This window comes from Lactuca serriola, chromosome 8 (assembly GCF_051521515.1).
Source record: "Lactuca serriola cultivar US96UC23 chromosome 8, Lser_US96UC23_V15, whole genome shotgun sequence".
NCBI lineage: Eukaryota > Viridiplantae > Streptophyta > Magnoliopsida > Asterales > Asteraceae > Lactuca > Lactuca serriola.
Window position 1 is genome coordinate 119,107,249 of NC_136415.1, and position 20,131 is coordinate 119,127,379.

The 20,131-nt window shown below is 34.8% G+C and overlaps 1 protein-coding gene across 1 annotated transcript; it reads right to left on the minus strand.

The window, feature by feature from the left end:
* Positions 1-16,185: 16,185 nt before the first annotated feature.
* LOC145069462 (uncharacterized) lies at positions 16,186-18,629 on the minus strand. Its single transcript, XM_079016395.1, has 3 exons — positions 18,160-18,629; positions 17,768-18,015; positions 16,186-17,684 (listed from the first exon to the last, which is right to left on the minus strand). Exons 1-3 carry the CDS (start codon positions 18,494-18,496, stop codon positions 17,406-17,408), a joined length of 864 nt encoding a protein of 287 aa, XP_078872521.1. The 5' UTR covers positions 18,497-18,629; the 3' UTR covers positions 16,186-17,405.
* Between the last annotated feature and the right edge of the window lie 1,502 nt (positions 18,630-20,131).

A 20,131-nucleotide genomic window follows, 5' to 3' on the forward strand; every position in this document is an offset into this window, starting at 1 on the left:
TATTTATTCAAGGTCTAATTAAATATCCCGAGGCCTACCCGTAGTGTTCAACTCATCATACTACCTTTATAATGTACTTAGTTAAACATTGTTCCTAATATGTATGCATGTATGTATACTTTTATAAAAATACTTATATTTAGAAAAGTATATTTTTTAGTCAGAGTGTTTTAGTACCATTGTATTTTTAGTTTTATATCTTGTATGGTGAGATATACTTAGCATTCCAAGCAACATACATTGAAAATACATACTTACATAGTTTACATATTTTACTTTTTCATTAGTTACACAAAAGTGACAAAAAGTAAAATTTCATAAGGTTGCACCACTTGATCTCATAGCAGGGCTGATTACCTGTTACTGGTTCCTTAAGAATACAAGTCATTTTGAAAAGCATCAACTAAAAAGTTAGTGAGTTCATAAGCATTTTTGCATAAAAATGGTTTTTGTACTTGTTTAAAATAGTTATCGTAGTACTTTTAGAAAATCAGATATTTTCTATGAAAATGGTTTTTAAGTGTAGTTCCAAAACTATGTTTATATGCATGCATGTCATTTGTTTTCTTTTGTTTGTAAATGTAAAGCGTATGTTCCAAGAAAATCCAATATTTTCTTATGTATGAAAAACGGTAGTCTTAAACCCTAAGACCAAAAGTGTGTGAGAATTGTTGTACTAAGCAATAGTTTGTAGTTATATCTTTTTAGAAAAACTAATGAAATGTAAGCTTCCCGTAACCGATATAGTATGTTAATCCCTACGTGAGTTCTTATAACCATGCTAATATGACTGATAGGCCTGAACGAAGTTCTTCAAGCGTCGGAGCTGGTAGACTTTTGTCACCCTAGACTGGGCCGTCTAACTGTAGTGAACAACTAAGGTGTGGGGTTGTCAATCATGTATAGATCTATACACAACGGTCTCGCTCTCCCTCCAGGAGACTCTAGTTATAATGCAGGACTTAAGGTGTACGCTAGGTAGGTACGGTGAAGAGAATGTCTCACACGAGCATTAACTGATTTACACGAACTTTGACTCCCCTTGTTGAGTGATGAAAACGACACTACTAGTGTGAATTTATGACTGAAGTTTTATGACACACGTTTTACAGCTTTATGACATACAACTTATTACTCATGCTTTAAAATTCCTTTGATAGGCAGATTATGACATGCAAATTTTTCTGTCATAGATTTTGTTTTGTATACCATTTTGGTTAAATTATTTTTTAACACTTTTTATAAATAATCATTAATGGACATATCTAATTGTAATATATGTTGTGGAAATAGCATAATACCTTAGGTTTTAGACCATCAAAATAGTGAGAACATAGTTACGACTATTTTACTAATAAAAATTATTTTTAGCAAAATAATCAAGCTTTGTGGTCTGTTTAACACACCATAATAAGTTTGAAAGTTTTGTAATACAAAATATTCCATTTGGTTGTGTCTCCAATAAGTCACGGTTATTATGAAACACATATAAGGACCTTGAAATTTATTATATTCAAATATTTGTGTAAAATATACGAGTTGAAAAATGCATATGTCTAAGAGTTAAACATGTTTGAGCACAACACTCATATGTTCGCCATTTTTTGAGTGTACAATCATGACCACAAAACTTTTATAACACCAAGATGTTGTCAACATTTACTTTATGATTTTAACTCATGTTAAGAACCTTTATATTAAGAACTTGTTCCATTCTCAACCCATAACTAAGATGTATGTAATTATCCAAAGGGTAAACGAGACTTGACTTGTATCCTCCCCCCCCCCTCCCCGAAAAGTAAGAAAACATGAAAAGATGGGGGTATGAAGCTCACCTTGGTATTTTACGTGTGGTAGGAAGAAGAAGAGAGAATAAATGTCGAGCCTAGCCTTGAGCTTGGAGGGAATCTTGAAAATGAGTGATGTCCTAAGAAGCTAGACATGAAAATGGTGTATAAATGGAATGATCTTTACACTAACATGTATATAAGCTCATAGAGTTGTACAAGTAACTTACCAATTTTATGAGTTTTTGAAGAAGAATCATTGAAGATGGCACCCACACACGATTTTTTTTAGAGGAATGGGAGGAACTTCTTGAGAATGAGTTGGAATAAAGAGTTTGGTGTGTGTGTGTGTGTTGTAGTGATTGGCCGCAGGTAATAAGGGGGGGGAGGATGGGTCGACTTTGTTGATGTTTGATCTGAAGCTTGGTTGGAAGTATGATGGTCCATTGCTTAGTTGTTTTTGGGATAAAAATGAGGTGGCAAGCTTTTTCCCATTTCTTTTTTTTTTGTTTGTTTATTGCTCAACTAATTTCATCAACTTAATAGATGGGTTTTCGGTTTTAGGGTGGCCGAAAACACCCTATGTGCTTAATGGGTTTTCGGGTTTGAAGTGAGCATGAGATTTTTGGGTTTAATTGAATCCAATAAGGAGTTTTTAGCCAATGGAAGGCCCAAAAGAAATGGGGGGGGGGGGGTTTGGACCATTAAGGTGTGTATGGCTTTGGGCTTATTTTGGGCCTAATAAGAGAGTTTTCGATCCTATAAGTCCCAAAGGAAAGGCCTACAGGGTTTTGGGCCGAGAATTCTTGGCCAAGGCCCAAAATCGATTGGGCTTAGTTATTGGATCAAGTTTTGAGCTTGCAAAAGGCTATTTCAACTTGATTCTCAATGTATGCACGTATGAATTTATATAACATTATAGTTTGAATTTCACTATTTTGAACAAGAATCACATTCTTAGCCCTAAATTGCTAGTTATGACATCATCTCCCCCATTAGAGGGAATTTCATCCCAAAATTCGTTCTAAAGTAGCCTTCAAGAACTAGGGAAAAGACGAGGGTACTTCTGCATCATTTGGTCATCGCATTCCCCGGTGAACTCTGGTCCCCACTTGGCACTCCATCGGACCTTCACAATGGTAATGCGACTTTGTTTTCTTCGTTTCACTTCTCTATCAATAATTTCCACTGGTTCCTCAACGAAATGGAGGTTTTCATTCACCTCAATTTCATCAAGTGGGACAACGAGAGTCTCGTCAGATAAGGATTTCTTAAGGTTCGTGTAACACCCCAAATTTTTTTTAAAACTTTAATATGTTATGGTTTTAAAAACATTCGGGTGTTAACCCACATTTAACAAAAACTGGTCCCACAAAAACATTTACAAATTTAAAATAGTGGGTGTTACCATTAAGCATTAATACAACCATAGAAAGCAAATAAGAATTAAGTCAATATAATTAATAAGGAACTTAACAAATTCCACTCCATTCTCTATCACTTGACCTCTAAATTCCATATATCATTCTCTCTCCTTAAGTATAACCTGAGATACATGGCATTAAAAAGAGATACGTAAGACAATAATGTCTCGTGAGCTACATGGGTTTGAGACCCAAAACATTTATCATTTTCTTTTATCAAAAACTTTTCATCTTTGCAAAACATAGTTTTAGACCACAAAACATTTTCATGCATTTCATTTCAAACATGTCATAAATATCATTTCATTTCATTTTAAAATCCATATTTCCATATTTCATTTTCTTTTATCATTAAGGGCTAATTTCGGTATTAAACCATTGCCATTTGTATACTTAGGGTCTATGTCCAATAAAGGAACCACTCCCAAGTCTAGACCAAGGTGGAAAGAACAAATCAATCCACTAAGGCATCATTTCCATTAGGACATCTATATCGCAAAGGGGAGGCGCCACCTCGATAGATTCCTCTAGTGCCTCTTACGAGGTATCATGGCCCGAGCAGTTTTCATTTCATTACTTTCCAGTTCTTTTCATTACTTTCCATTCCTTTTCATTAGTTCACATTTCTTTTCATTACTTTCCATGCTTTAAACATTTCATACATAAGTATCATAAAATCATTTCAAAAGTAAAGCATCTATATTTCAAAAACATTTAAAACATATTTTCAAAACATTAAATCTTCCAAAAAGTTTTTTTCTTACAAAAACATTCTTTACTTTAAGGCACTCTTTCAAAATACCCTTTCCAAAAACTTTTGACGCTTTCGTTTCAAAACATTTCAAATATCAAAGCATTGAATTTCATTATCATAAAATCATTTTTCCATGTACCCCAAAGTGGGTAAAATGCCAACACGTACTCACCTCAATTACACATAGGTTAGCTAGTGCTCTTCTAGTTCTTTTCCCTATAGCAACCCTCTTCGAATACTACCTACACCATATATAGACATAAGTCATTAAAATGACCAAAATATCCCTCAAAGGCTCAAATACTAAATTTTATTGCTTCATACTATTTCTCATGAAAAAACTATGAACGTAGGCGAAAACCACGCATAAATCCGAGTGCAAAAGGTATGAAGGAAACAAGAAAATCTCCAAATTAGGGATTTACACGGGCCATGTAAATTAAACCTTGCATTTACACAGGCCGTTTTTTCATGTCTGGACACACCCAAAGCTCTATTTTTCTCATAATAACACCCTACTTTACATAGTTCTTGAAGACCCTTTTCCCATTCACTTTGTACCATTTATTTAGGTTCTCATACATGTTTAGGAGGTGTTTTATCATCTTAAAACACTCCGCTTAATCCATTAAGTTTTCATTGAAACCTTTAGATCATGATGATCCTAAAGTGTTTAAAATAAGGGTAAACTAGTCCATTTTTCAGTTGAACATTCCAAAGCTCACAAGTCTTGTTCACAACTTATTGAACACTCAAATAGATGTTCTCAAGCACATAAAAAACCCATTAATCTCATTGAAAATGTCCAATCTAACTATGGAATTCTCAATTCCATTCCATGTTCCAAAATTGCCCTTGGGTCATAACAATCGTTGGAGATAGAACTTCACTACCCACCCTTCATGTTAATGTTCCAATAACTTATCTAGAGTGTCAATTCATGTTCATGAATGTCATCCACTTCTTATATGTCAATCAACATATAGTTATCCCTAGATTTCCCAAAATACCCTTGTGGCCAATTATTCCATAAATTCAACTATAGATCACTCAATCCTTCATGTTATTGCATTCAAATCATGTTGTTAGTACCAACTCTTGATTATGAGTATCATATACTCATCAAATGCTCATATTCAAAGGATTCCATTGTTTCATCATAATTTCCCGAAAATCATCTAAATTCCTTGTTTATGCAACATTCTCCCATCATAGATGTGTTTGAGCATTCCAATTGGATTTATTGCTTCTAAACATCATCTAGGTCATTAAATCCATTCCAATCTAACATATAAACATGAAATCCCCAATTTCAATTTCTAGGGTTCAAGAGGGTTTTCACCTAAATCCTCAAATCCATCAATGGGATGATTAGATTCAGATTGGGATTATCAAAACAACTCAAGGGGGGATCTAAAACCAAACCCTAACCATCAAATGAGATAAAAATCGTATATAACACCCAATCCATAGATGAAACTCAAATTTTATACTAAGGGAGGAAGAAAATATACCTTAACTCACTTGATTTCTTCACAACTTGCACCAAATGAACCAAGAAAGCTTGAGATTGAATCCTAGGGTTTTTCTTATGTTTGAATCGCCATTTCATAGGCTCATTTATTCTCTCTACGTTCTCCCTTGGTTGGAAATGAAAAGAGTGCACATTTATTTAATAATTTTCACATTTGGTCCCTCTAATTCGCTCCTTTTGTCCAAATCTCACTAAACCTCAATATTTGTGATTTTAACTTAGGTTTTTACATAATAATCCCACATCCATGCATTATGTAACCTTTTTAGTCCATCTCATTACTTTAGTTACCCCTTAGGTCAATTTACTTTCCTAACTAGGCACTTTCGGTCCTTTAACTTTTAAAATGTTATTATTTTCACTTCTAAACTTCCAAACTACATATCAACTAATGATATGATTATCTCTTGATGATTTAACCATATAAATCATTTTTAATTTATTAACTTTATTAATTTAAGAACACGGTCTTAAACTTTTAGGATGTTACAGTTCGACACATGAATGACAGGGTGTACATTGTTGAGTTTAGGCGGTAGCTAGAGTTTATAAGCCATCAGACCAATCCTAGTAAGGATTTCTATGGTCCGATGTATCTTGGGTTCAATTTAACATGCTTCCAAGGCGTATCATCCCTTTCTAATGAGAGACCTTTAATTGTACGCAATAACCGACTTGAAATTCCAAGGGCTTCTGTCGCTTACTTGCATAGCTCTTTTGTCAGTTTCTAGATGCCTCTACTCATACTCGAATTTGGACGATCTCTTAGATCGACTCTCTGGTGATTTCGGGGCCGATGACAGTGTCGCCGGGTACTTGCCCTTCGGCTAGCTGTGTGTTGGTCCTCTCAGCCCAACACAGGGTGGTCTGCATTTGCGTCCTATATGGTGAGGTGAATGGATGGTCATGGCTATTCAGGATTTGTATACTTAACGCCCCAAAAGTAGTGTCTCTAAACCTTAAGGCGAATAATATTGTCCCCAAAGTTAAGGTTGTGTGTAGTGTATTGGCCTTAAAAATTTTAGGTTGCCTCAGGAATTTCTTCCTACGAAAATTCTGAGCTAGTAGTATGTTGACTTCCATTTGTTCCTTGAAGTTGGTTGAATAGGGCCTTTATTCAGAATAGGGTATGTTGATCCTTGATGATGGGTTTGTTTGACTCTTGATAGTCAATGGTCGTATCGGCAAGTTGCCCTTGCTCTCTAAGGTTTTAGGCTTGGTCTGATAATTTCCTTACTTATTAGGTCCTTCCATCGACTGGACACTTTTTGTGTTCATGATGGTGCTAAGTGGCATTGGGAACTTGGCTAGAGGAATGGTTCCAAGAATCGTGTCGATTTCCGAACTCAACCTGGCACATGGATGGTATTTCCGATAGGACTTCGGGAACATCTTGGGGAGATTATAAATCTCTGAGATTTCTTTGAGGTCTTTTTGCTTCTTGTTTCCAAATTCTACTGTGGCTAGGGAAGAGCGTGGTACCTTTTACATAGGTACTTATGAGTATAGATGCAAGAGATGATTCAAAGGTTTGTCGTTATAGATTGAGAGAGTTTCGTTAATCGGTCGGGTAAGGCGAATGGTCTCTTTGTTGTGCCTGAAATGACGACGTTGGAATTCTTATTGTAACAGATGTTAGATTGATTTGGAAGGGATGATTGTTTATAATGATAGTGTGTTCTATGTACACGCTTTTGACGCTACCAATTTCATCCTTGTTATTACTACTACGAATATTTTTTTCTGGAATTAGGGTGTACTAGCAGTACGAGTATCTTGATAAATGATAATGAAATGTCATAGTATGTTTCCTACTAGGTTTCTATATAATAGTTTAGTGTAACCTATTCGTATACAATTAGGATTGAAATGACAGTCGACTGAGTGGCCCTACCCTAAATCCACAACCGGACAAGGAACAAGAATTAAGGCGGAATCGCGCACTCTAAGTCTGTAGAATCTTAATTATATATGACCATGTGTTTACACTAAGCCATCATAGCTCCCTGCAAGGATTTTTAGTTTCTCTATGAATGATATGATTTATTCGGAAGAGGGAGCAATTTATGATTATGGTTTTTAATTTGCAAAACGTTTGGTGAAAATTCGATGCTTAATTTTTTTCGTCTGGAAACGTACCAAGCCTTTTAAACCCCTAGGTTACCCCTAGTGGACGAGTGAAGTGTCGTGAGGGTTTTCAGTGAACTTACCCACAAAGTTCATTGGTTGCCTCTCAGAAACAGCTAAGTTTAACGTCTTCAGCCAAACGGGTTACCTGGAACGATGTCTAAAGAGGATCATATGTTAGTTGGCTTCCTTGAAATCCAAATATGAAGTCATTTATCTTACTTTTAGTAACTTTAAGTTTCCCATGAGAATGATTTGACCTTGTTTTGAAGTCCAATGCATATTTCCTTCTAGTAAACTTCTTTAATCGATGCTTGATATCATGTAAAACTTTCATGTTTGATTTTTGGGAGCATGTGTTATCATGCTTCTTGTTCTGTAACCTTCTTTTCAAGTGTTTACTTGTGCTATTATCCAATGGTTTTGACCTATTACATGAGCAAATTTTCTCCAAATCGAGGGTGGTGTCGGAGAGCATATTTACGGTATGCTCATGTATATTATCATGAATAGTATTGATTACACACAAGTCGCCACTGATTAGAGAATCATTAGTAGGTCCAAACTAAAGAAATCTCACCTTATGGTTTCCAAATATCATATCAATCGCACCTTCCCAACAACTAATCTGAGAATAGATGGTTTCCAAAAAGCGACGATTAATGATTATATTTGTTTGTTTGTATTTGTACAATCTTTTAGAATCCATTACATTAAGAAGTTGTGGTTTGAGTTTTTTCAAAGTTGTTGGGTAAGGGGTGGTATTATCCTCCATGGGCCCCTACCCAACTTTGGATGTTTCCGACTCAAGAAATATTCATTAGACTTTTCCAATTCAATTACAGCTTCTTTGATGTCAAACATCCTTTCAGTATCATTATCATCTAAAGTGAGATAACCCTCCACCACAACCTCAAGTTTAGGTGGTGTAAGTTTATGCACTTTGTTATCACATAATTTATCACTACATAGAAAAGTTACCTCATTCACTAACTTAGTGTCTGAAAGATTGTTTGAAGGTTGTTGATTTAGTTGCTCGGCTATATGTTCTAATTGTTTTTCAATAACTGAAATTGACTTGGAGTTGTCTTCCTCTTTGTTGAAGGTTTCATTCAACATGTCCAACATTTGATCCAAATTTTTGTTGAATGAAGAGTTGTTTGATTCTTGGTTGTCTGGAAAACAAGATGATTCATGGTGATGGCTTTGAGATGAATTTCCAATCCACCAACAATCATCATCATATTGATCATCGTATGGATCATCATTATATGACTCATTGTATGGATCATTATTGTATTGATCTTGACCCGGATTTCCGCTCCCCCACCACATATCTTGGTTAATGTAAATGTATTCCTTTATTCACAACAGTCCCTACACAAAAACAGTAAAATAGTGAAGATTCGGAACTAGAAATTTTAAAAAAAAAAAGTAATGACTACTTCAACACAATTGTTTAAGTGCACAATCTCCCTGGCAATGGCGCCAAATTTTGATCGATGTTGTTGTCTCGGTAAAAAATAAACCTCACACATACTAGATAGCTAGGGTAAGAAAGGGTTGAATCCACGATGAGGTTTTGGTCAAACTTTGTGTTAGAATAGTTAATGAATAACTACTAGAAATTGTCATGAAATTATTTAAACTAAAAGTTGATGAAAAAGCTAAAAACTTGGTAATGCAAGAACTACTAAAACATACTACTATCAATGAGAAAAAAAAATGATACTTCCAGTTCAGTTGTACAGATGGTTGGACTTACACGTTTTTCTTCCCTTAAATTCCAATTTAATTACCTAGACATAATTAAGGTTGATTAACTTGCAACAAATAACTTTTAGCACACAATATGTTATCCTAACTAGTTGTCTTACTCCCTATGTCTAATTGGATTAGGAACAACTACTGGTTTAGCGATAATGTGTCTTACGATTACCTATTACAATGTTGAGTATATAATACTACAAATTCGAAATAATATATGTGGGTTCAACTAATCATCTTAGTTCCTAAACTACTTGAATTCAGAATGATTAGTGAATTAACAATACACTATCTTAGTTGCAATATCACACAATAAGAAAACCCAACTGTAATTACCATAAGTAAAAAATCATAACTTTAAGAATGAAACAATAACTGAAATTGACTCAAAAAAAAGTAATAATCAAAACGTGTTCATCCTAACATCCTACAACATTCCCGGAAGTAACCTAGGTGGTTTAGCCTTCCATATGATTAACAAAACACACAACTTCAATATAAACAATGGAACTTATAATAAAATTCACAAACCAACTTGAAATCATAAAACCAACGAAGTCTAATGATCCATCAGCTATGGAACAATGAAACCTTGGGGATGAAGTAATCAAATCTAGAGCTTGATGGAATTGATGTAGATTCTCCGGTTAAACGATCATCAAACGTTGAATGATAATGAATTTGATGATTTGTAGCCTTGAATTCAGAAATTGATGATCAAAAACGCATTTGGAGAAGGTTTGAATGTGTTTGGAACCTTCCAAAACTGTGCAAAAATGCAAGGGAGAAGTCCAATTTCGATTAGGGTTAAATCTCCTTTGAATAGGTACTGAAAAACTGATTTTCGGAGTTGTTTTCCGCATCGGCGTCATAGTGGGCATCTTACACGTCATATAGGACGTATGGGCGTCCTTCGTGGCGTTTTATAGGCTTTCTGTCGTCCTTGATTTGCACTTGAAAATGGTCTGAAATGGCTAGTCATCCTAGGGGCATCTTAGACACATTCTAAGACGTCCCACATCTTTGTTTCCCATTTTTGGTTATGAAAACGGTAGAATCAGTAAAAACAAAAAACATGAAAGTTGTAGGAAATTTTTTCTAGTTTTCAGAACTTCTTCATTCATGTCGATCGGAGATCTGGATATTGAGATATGATCAAAACATTGAAGAGTGGTCAAATTTCTCAACATCATTTTTCTTCATTCCTTTAGCAATTCGTCTCCCACGCTTGTTAGCTTCCTTTTACTCGTTTTTCTTGCAGGTTCTACCCACTTTAGCACTAAGTAGTTTCCTACACATAATGTTCAACATTTCATCAAAATAGTGCCATTCTTCGACAATTATACATCAATTCAACATATTTAGTACAATTTATTGTGCTATAAACATAAATCGATCAGTTGTTACAACGGCTTGAAATGTAGCAGAGTCTATCCATAGAATCGTTGTTTCGCTGGTGTGCTGGTTATTTCCATGGGAAGACATGATTTTTTTGCATGATGAGAATCGAGCTCGTAAGCAACTATGGTCATTTCTAGTTGTATCTCGTCTATATTTATTGACATACATTTATGTATACACATATATAAGTCACGTGTTTTGTTGTATGATTCTAAATGTTTCGATCTACATTCCTTTGATGTATTTATGGTAATAAGTAGTAGTAGGTATTAGACGATCGTTAGGTTTATCAAAAGAGAATATAGGTATCAATACAATTAGTTGATTCGGATTACATGGGTTCTTGTAGGGCGTACCTCTCTTTGTTTACTACTACTAATGGTAATGAAAGACATAATAAACCTAAGAAATAGTGCGAGTAGTGTAGTGACTCTCATATGCCGAAATAGCGCACAAGGTGCCCAGCCATTTCAATCATCTCACGAGTGACCTCTTCTGCTCTCTATTCTACTAAGGCTGCCCTAGCCTCAGTTGCAATGAGTTGTCTTATGGTGGCCACTTCCTCCTTTAAGGAGCGTAGACGGTCGGTAAGGTCCTCGTGCTCTACGTGCTGGTTCGGTATTGCTCCTGAAGGATAAGGCTCGCTAAGGGTCTCTCTGGTGCCTTCATCCTTGTCTGACTCCTCATCAGAATCCTCCCCTTATAATCCATCTCTTGGTATTCTTCAGGGCCCACTTCTGGGTTTTCCTCATGAACCTCTTCTGGCTCCTCCTCGATCCATTCGTTGGCTACTACGGCAGGGTAGTAGGGGTCTTCGTGGTGAAATTCAGCCATGTTGCCTGTGCGAGAATAGAGGTAAAAGAAACATGTAGAAGATTTAAGTGCAGGGGTTATATGGTATCCTAAAATACTCCTATAGTATTTTTAAACTTTACATTTGATTCTAATGTTCCATTGCATGTACAGTTGGTAAGTGTAGACGCGTCGTTTACTACGACTATTTCACAACATATGCTATTTACACCTCGAATAAATATAGTTGATCAAGCTATATTTATTCAAGGTCTAACTAAATATCACGAGGCCTACCCGTAGTGTTCAACTCATCATACTACTTTTATAATGTACTTAGTTAAACATTGTTCGTAGTATGTATGCATGTATGTATACTTTTATAAAAATACTTATATTTAGAAAATTATATTTTTTAGTCAAAGTGTTTTAGTCCCATTGTATTTATAGTTGTATATCTTGTATGGTGAGATATACTAGTTCACTATAAACAATGCTCTGATACCATCTGTCACACCTCCGAACCACGACGGCGGAAACGTCCGGTGGCGGATGACATCAATGTATAGTATCACAACTGCTGAATATGAATGAAACTTAGCGTTCCAAGAGACATTCATTGAAAATACATACTTACATAGTTTAAATATTGTACTTGTTCATCAGTTACACAAAAGTGATAAAAAAAGTAAATTTTCATAAGGTTGCACCACTTGATCTCATATCAGGGCTAATTACTTGTTACTAGTTCCCTGAGAATACAAGTCATTTTGAAAAGCATCAACTAAAAAGTTAGTGAGTTCATAAGCATTTTTGTATAAAAATTGTTTTATACTTGTTTAGAATAGTTCTCGTAGTACTTTCAGAAAATCCGATACTTTCTATGAAAATGGTTTGTAAGTCTCCTTCCAAAACTATGAATATATGCATGCATGTCCTTTGTTTTCTTTTGTTCGTAAATTTAAAGGGTATGTTCCCAGAAAATCCAATATTTTCTAATGTATGACAAACTGTAGTCTTAAACCCTAAGACCAAAAGTGTGTGAGAATTGTTGTACTGAGCAATAGTTTGTAGTTATATCTTTTTAGAAAAACTAATGAAATGTAAGCTTCTCATAAACCGATATAGTATGTTAATCCCTTTGTGAGTTCTTATAACCATGCTAATCTGACTGATAGGCCTGAACGAAGTTCTTCAAGCATCGGAGCTGGTAGACTTTTGTCACCCTAGATTGGCCCGTCTAACAGTAACGAATAGCTGAGGTGTGGGGTTGTCATTCCCGTATAGATTTATACACAAAGGTCTCGCTCTCCCTCCAGGAGACTCTGGTTATAATGCAGGACTTAAGGTGTATGCTAGGTAGGTACGGTGAAGAGAATGTCTCACACGAGCATTAACTGATTTACACGAACTTTGACTCCCCTTGTTGAGTGATGAAAATGACACTACTAGTGTGAATTTATGACTGAATTTTTATGACACACGTTTTGAAACTTTATGACATACAACTTATTACTCATGCTTTAAAATTCCTATGATATGTAGATTATGGCATGCAAATTTTTCTGTCATAGATTTTGTTTCTGTATACCATTTTGGTTAAATTATTTTTAACACTTTTTATAAATAATCATTAATGGACATATCTAATTGTAATATATGTTGTGGAAATAACATAATACCTTAGGTTTTAAACCATCAAAATAGTGAGAACATAGTGACGACTATTTTACTAATAAAAATTATTTTTAGCAAAATAATCAAGCTTTGTGGTTTGTTTAACACACCATAATAAGTTTGAAAGTTTTGTAATACAAAATATTCCATTTGGTTGTGACTCCAATAAGTCATGGTTATTATGAAACACGTATAAGGACCTTGAAATTTATTATATTCAAATATTTGTGTAGAGTATAAGAGTTGAAAAATGCATATGTCCAAGTGTTAAACATGTTTGAGCACAACACTCATATGTTCGCCATTTTTGAGTGTACAATCATGACCACAACACTTTTATAACACCAAGATGTTGTCAACATTTACTTTATGATTTTAACACATGTTATGAACCTTTATATTAAGAACTTGTTCCATTCTCAACCCATAACTAAGATGCATGTAATTATCCAAAGGGTAAATGAGACTTGACTTCCGAAAAGTAAGAAAAACACTAAAAGATGGGGGTATGAAGGTCACCTTGGTATTTTTCGTGCGGTAGGAAGTAGAAGAGAGAAGAAATTTCGATCCTAGCCTTGATCTTGGAGGGAATCTCGAAAATGAGTGATGTCCTAAGAAGCTACACACGAAAATGGCATCTAAATGGAATGATCTTAACACTAACATGTATATAAGCTCTTAGAGTTTTACAAGGAACTTACCAAGTTTATGAGTTTTTGAATAAGAATCCTTGAAGTTGGCACCCACACATGATTTTTTTTAGAGAGGAATGGGAGGAAGTTCTTGAGAATGAGTTGGAAAAAAGAGTTTGGTGTGTGTGTGTGTGTGTGTGTTGTGGTGATCAGACGCAAGTAATAAGGGGGAAAAAGGATGGGTTTACTTTGTTGATGTTTGATGTGAAGCTTGCTTGGAAGTATGATGTCCATAGCTTAGTTGTTTGTGGGATAAAAATGAGGCCGCAAGCTTTTTCCCATTTTTTTTTTATTTCTTAACTGATTCATCAACTTAATATAATGGTTATCGGTTTTAGGGTGGCCGAAAACACCCTATGTGCTTAAAGGGTTTTTAGGTTTGAAGTGAACATGGGATTTTTGGGTTTAATTGGATCCAATAAGGAGTTTTCAGCCAAGGGAAGGCCCAAAAGAAAGGGGTTTTGGCCCATTAAGGTGTGTATGGCCTTTGGGTTTATTTTGGGCCCAATAAGAGAGTTTTCGTTCCTATAAGGCCCAAATGAAATGTGTTTTCGACCTAGAGGGTTTTTGGCCGAGAATTCTTGGCCAAGGCCCAAAATTGATTGCGCTTAGTTATTGGATCAAGTTTTGAGCTTGCAAAAGGCTATTTCAACTTGATTCTCACTGTATGCATGTATGAATTTATATAACATTATGTTAGGGTGCAAAGTTATTCATGTTTGAATTTGTAATGTGTTGACTTTTGTAAAACCCACTTGCATGTGGTGCATTAGCCTTTTGACTCATGAGATAGAGAGTAAGAGAGAGACATGTAAACACCTCTATATAAGGTGGGTTTAGTCCACTTGTAGAGGTGTTCTTGAGAGGTGTAAAAAGTGAGTGTGTAAGTGTATGTTATTTATGTAGATGTAGATTTATGTCCCTTTTTATAACACCATACATATTCAATACATCTCTTAAACACCGAAATCACCATGTTCATTGTGCAATCTTTAATTCTGCATGTCAAACCATTTTCTTATGTCACTACAATTGGTATCAGAGCGGGTCTTCAATGATCAAAGTGATTTGCTGAAGAACGATTCTCGGTTTGGCAAAATTTGTCACAATTGAAGCATTTTTGGTGAGTCTCTCTCTATGATCTCTCTTAATTTCATGGAATTTGTGCGTTATGTTTTTTATTTGTGATCATTTGTCTCGTTGGATCAAATTTTTCTTGAAAAACCCATTTGTTGTGATCCAATAATTTTCATCGATCAAGTCCAGGCGCACCAGATCATTGCAGAATTTTGAAATTGACAATTTCTACCCATTTTTGAGAAATTTTGTCAAAGGCGGTCTGTGAACGAAGCTAAAAATTCAAGATTTTTTGGGTTTTCCGGATTAAAGCACATAGTTTATGCCACATGTTAAGGGGGAGTTTTGACACGAAAAATTCCGAATAGAGCACGTTCTCTTTCCTTGAAGGTTTTATAATCAAATTTCGATTATAAAAAGGGGGAATTTATATGGAAATTCGAACTTGAATTGTTCATATTAAGCGGATTTGAAGACCGAAGTGACCTTGAATTTTTGAAGCTTACGAAATGATGCAATTGGAAGTTTGGAAGTGATTTATTTTCGAAATGGGTTTGGTTTTATTGAAGATTTTTGGGGTGTGTTTTTATGCTCAACTTTTGGTGATCAATTTGGAGTGTGAGAAACTCGTGATCATTCGTTGATGCTCGGTTTGTATGGTCTCACATCCTAGAGACCAAATTGAAGAATCATGGAAGAATTGAAGGTTTGAAGTTTGTTTCGACATGTGTCACCCTTGAGGCTCGGATCGCGTAGTTGCTCGATTTTGGGAGATTTGAAGTGGGTCATCCATTCCTAACTTTGAGGAGGAGAATGTTAGGGTACAAAGTTATTCATGTTTGACTTTGTAATGTGTTGACTTTTGTAAAACCCACTTGCATGTAGTGCATTAGCCTTTTGACTCATAAGATACAGAGTGAGAGAGAGACATGTAAACACCTCTATATAAGCTGGGTTTAGTCCACTTGTAGAGGTGTGCTTTAGAGGTGTAAAAAGTGAGTGTGTAAGTGTGTGTTATTTATGTAGATGTAGATCTATGTCCCTTTTTGTAATACCATACATATTCAATACATCTCTTAAACACCGAAATCACCATGTTCATTGTGCAATCTTTAATTCCGCATGCCAAACCATGTTCTTATGTCACTACACATTGTAGTTTGAATTTCACTATTTTGATGCAATAAGGTTACATAGTGGAAATGGTTTTGTACAAGAATCACAATCTAAGCCCTAAATTGCTAGTTGTGGCATACTAAAATACTTGATATCAAAATTGACATACAATCAAAATATCAAAATAAATATAAAAAATTAAACTCTTCTAATAAACAAAAGCCCACACATCCAACTCAATTTATTCTTTTATAAAGCAGAGAGATAGATCAAAGAAACCTAAACAGTAAAATTTATAAAACCCTAACCGCGCCTCTCCAGTCGATGGTCGTTGATTTAGAATCGACGAAAGTCACTACTGGAATATTCTTGCTCTTCGTTGCCCATCTTGTTTCTGGGGTCTTATTGTATGTTCATTACTTTCTTTAACAGCTTCAATCTCTCGTTGTTCTCTTTGACTAAGTTTTTATAATTTGTGATATTGTGAACCGATATGCTCTATGAAAGACTATTGGTTGTTTTTCCTATTCGATGTGCTATCAATGTTGAAGCCTATAAGTATAGAACCTTTTGTTTTTTTATTTGGGAAATTGTCAGAAAAGTCCCAAATTTTATTTTTTGAACAGAAAGTCTCGATTATTTGATTTTACACGATAATATGTCATTTCCTATTAAAAGAAAAAAGAAATGATTTTTTTTGTTAATTTGAGCCAAAATAAAATAATTAAGATTTTTCTGTACAAAAAATAAATTTTGACTAAATTGAAACTTTTCTGAAAATATTGAGAATTTTATGATAATTTATTTTTATTATTATTGTGTCAAGTATGTACAGTTCTTTATGGAATTATATAATCAATATAATATACTTATGTTTAATCATTTCAGTTTATTATTCTTTTATCTATGAACATGAATCTAAAACAATGAAATATTTGTTATGCATAATAATGATATATGCGTTTATTCATATTCCATAAACATAATATCCATATATTTTCTAAAACGAAATATACAGTTTTTATCAAAAAGTTAAATGATAAATGGACTAATTAAAAAATCAACTTATATTATGATTGACATCGACAATGTAATTAAATTATAAATATATATGCTTCTTATTTTTGGAGTTTTCATTTTGTCATCCCTAATTAATTTTATTGGTCGCGCGTGTTCCGCCGTGCATGCAAATTAAAAATGTATCCGACCTGAAAGTTGAAACTTGATGTACAATAATGTGGTGGGTTTATCTAGATTCTAAAGTGAAGAAAAAAGCGGGACACCTGGTAAGGTAGTACCAGCATCCACAATGAACGTATTTCCAGTGACGTACTTGGATGAATCATGGATCAAATACCTTACTAGACTTGTCAACCCTGGATCAGTAGTCCCAAATGTTCCTAAGGGGACAATCTTTTCAACCACTTGATTCAGCCACTTCTTGCTCAGTAAACTTTCTGTGATTTCAGACCTAAAAATCCCCGGATTAATCGAGTTCACCCTGATGTTGTACATACCCATTTCCATAGCCATTACCTGTTTAATTAATATCACCACAAATATATATATATATATATATAATATATCTATAAAAGTTGAATTAAAGGTTAATTAATTACCTTGGTCAATGTGACAACACCTGCCTTCGAAGACACATAAGCCAGACCTCCAGGTAATTCTCCACGAGGAAGACCAGAAATAGATGAGATATTGATGATTGATCCTCCATGTTTATGTTTATGTTTATGTTTAGCATCACACATATATCTACCCACGTACTTAGCTACCAACCATGTTCCTGTTAAGTTTGTTCTCATGGTGCTGTTCCATTCTTCTTCAGACAACTCCAATGGAGACAGCACGTTTCCTGAAAATAATCATAATCATGAAACCTCTATTTGAAGTAACATGTTCAGTCAATATATATAGGATAAACTTATCAAGATTAGAAACCAAACTAGTTTATTCAATCATGGCCTCTTGAATCGATTAAATCTTTGTTATTACGCACCTCTAACCCCAGCGTTGTTAATCAAACAATCAATGCGCCCAAATGCGTCCCATGCTTTTTTGACGGAGGCTTCTATCACGGGACCTTCAGCAGCGACGTCAAGTTCCACGGCCACTGCCCGAACGTCATCGATGAGGTCTTTTCCGTTGATCTCATCGCAGAGAGATATCAGCCGATCTACACGGCGTGCTGCCGCGATCACTTTGCAACCGGCGTTCGCCAGATCTACACAGAAGCTCCGGCCGATTCCAGATGACGCTCCGGTCACCAACACTACCTTCCCCGTTAGATCGTCCCATTCGGAAGACACCCTTTCCGTTTGACTTGTATCGGCCATGGGTTTTGATCACTTGAAACGTAAGTCTGTGATTTGTGAATGATGTATATGTATTGCCGATGGGCATGTATCATGTTCAAAAAGAAGGGAAAGGGGGGATTTGGGAAAGAAGACTTGTCTACTGTGCATCGTGACGAAGCTGGAATTAAACAATAAATCCGGGAATCAAATATTTATATAATATAACAAATTTCCTTTTTCTAAGAAACCTCACTTTAAAATATTAGTGATTTTATAATGTTTAGGTATAAATGCACATGAACAAAAACCATTGATTAAAAAAATTAACTTCAAATAACAATCATTAATCATCTAGAAATTAACCAGTGATTTTTTTTGAAGAAAATATCTTGTATATTATGCTAAACACAGTGTAAAAATATAAGTATGGAGTCCATGCCATTTATGTAGTCTTAATTAGGCATGTTAGTTGCAAAAAAACATGAAAGAAACACCTTTAGTATCTTTATTTTCAAAATTTTCCAATGACATCATCATCAGTAGTTTCCAAATGTTCAAAAATGAATCTATATGGAAGCTTTCACTTTGTGCAATAATGGCATGATTACTCAAATCTCAACTTTTTTATTTAGATGATTGTCAACATATCCTCATTGGTTTATTTGTGTAAAATGACCGATAATTTATGAAACACAGAACATGACATTAATGCATGTTTTTTGTTTAATTTTAATGGTGAATATATCTTTTTAAACGTTAGACTAAATTAATTTTTTTTCATGGATTTGGATGTTTCTTAGATCATGTCTTTTGTATTTAGAGATAGAAACAAAAATTTCTCATCAATTGAAAAATGATAATTGCTATTGTATATGTACAAGAAAACTACTAGAACAAGTGGTTATAGCTTTATATCTACAAAATTACAAAACTACTCTTCTACATATTTATAATCGTCTAATATTCCCCCTCAAGCTTTATCTTTATCTGAAGAATATATGCTCTTGAGAGAAACCTTGGACATGAAAGGAATTAACTTTGAAGTTGGTAATTGTTTAGTAAACATGTCTGCAATCTGTAATTCAGAGCGAACAGGCATGAGTTTGACTGTGTTGTCCTCGACTTTTTCTCGTATGAAATGACAGTCTATGTCAATGTGTTTTGTATGTTCGTGAAAAGTTGGATTAGATGCAATTTTGACACCTGACTCGTTATCACAAAAAAAAGTAATGTCGTCATAGAATGGGAAATACCAAAGTCCATAAGAAGTTGTTTTAACCAGACTAATTCACAACAAGTTGAAGTCATTGCCCTGTACTCTGCTTCTGCAGATGATCTGGACATTGTTGGTTGCCTTTTAGATCGCCATGAGATGAGTGAATTACCCAGAAAAATACAAAAACCAGTTGTAGATCTTTTGGTATCTAGGCCCAGTCAGAATCACAAAACGCTTTTAGCTGAAAAGAAGATGTTTTTGAAAAGAATACTCCTTGACCCCGAGTAGATTTTAAGTAACGTAAAAGATGATTAGCCGCATCAAGATGAGTATCTCTCGATTTAGACATGAACTGAGATAATTGTTGTACAGCGTATGTGATATTAGGTCTTGTGATGTTGAGGTATAAAAGCCTCTCAACCAATCGTCTATATTTTGTTGGATCATCAAGCACCTAA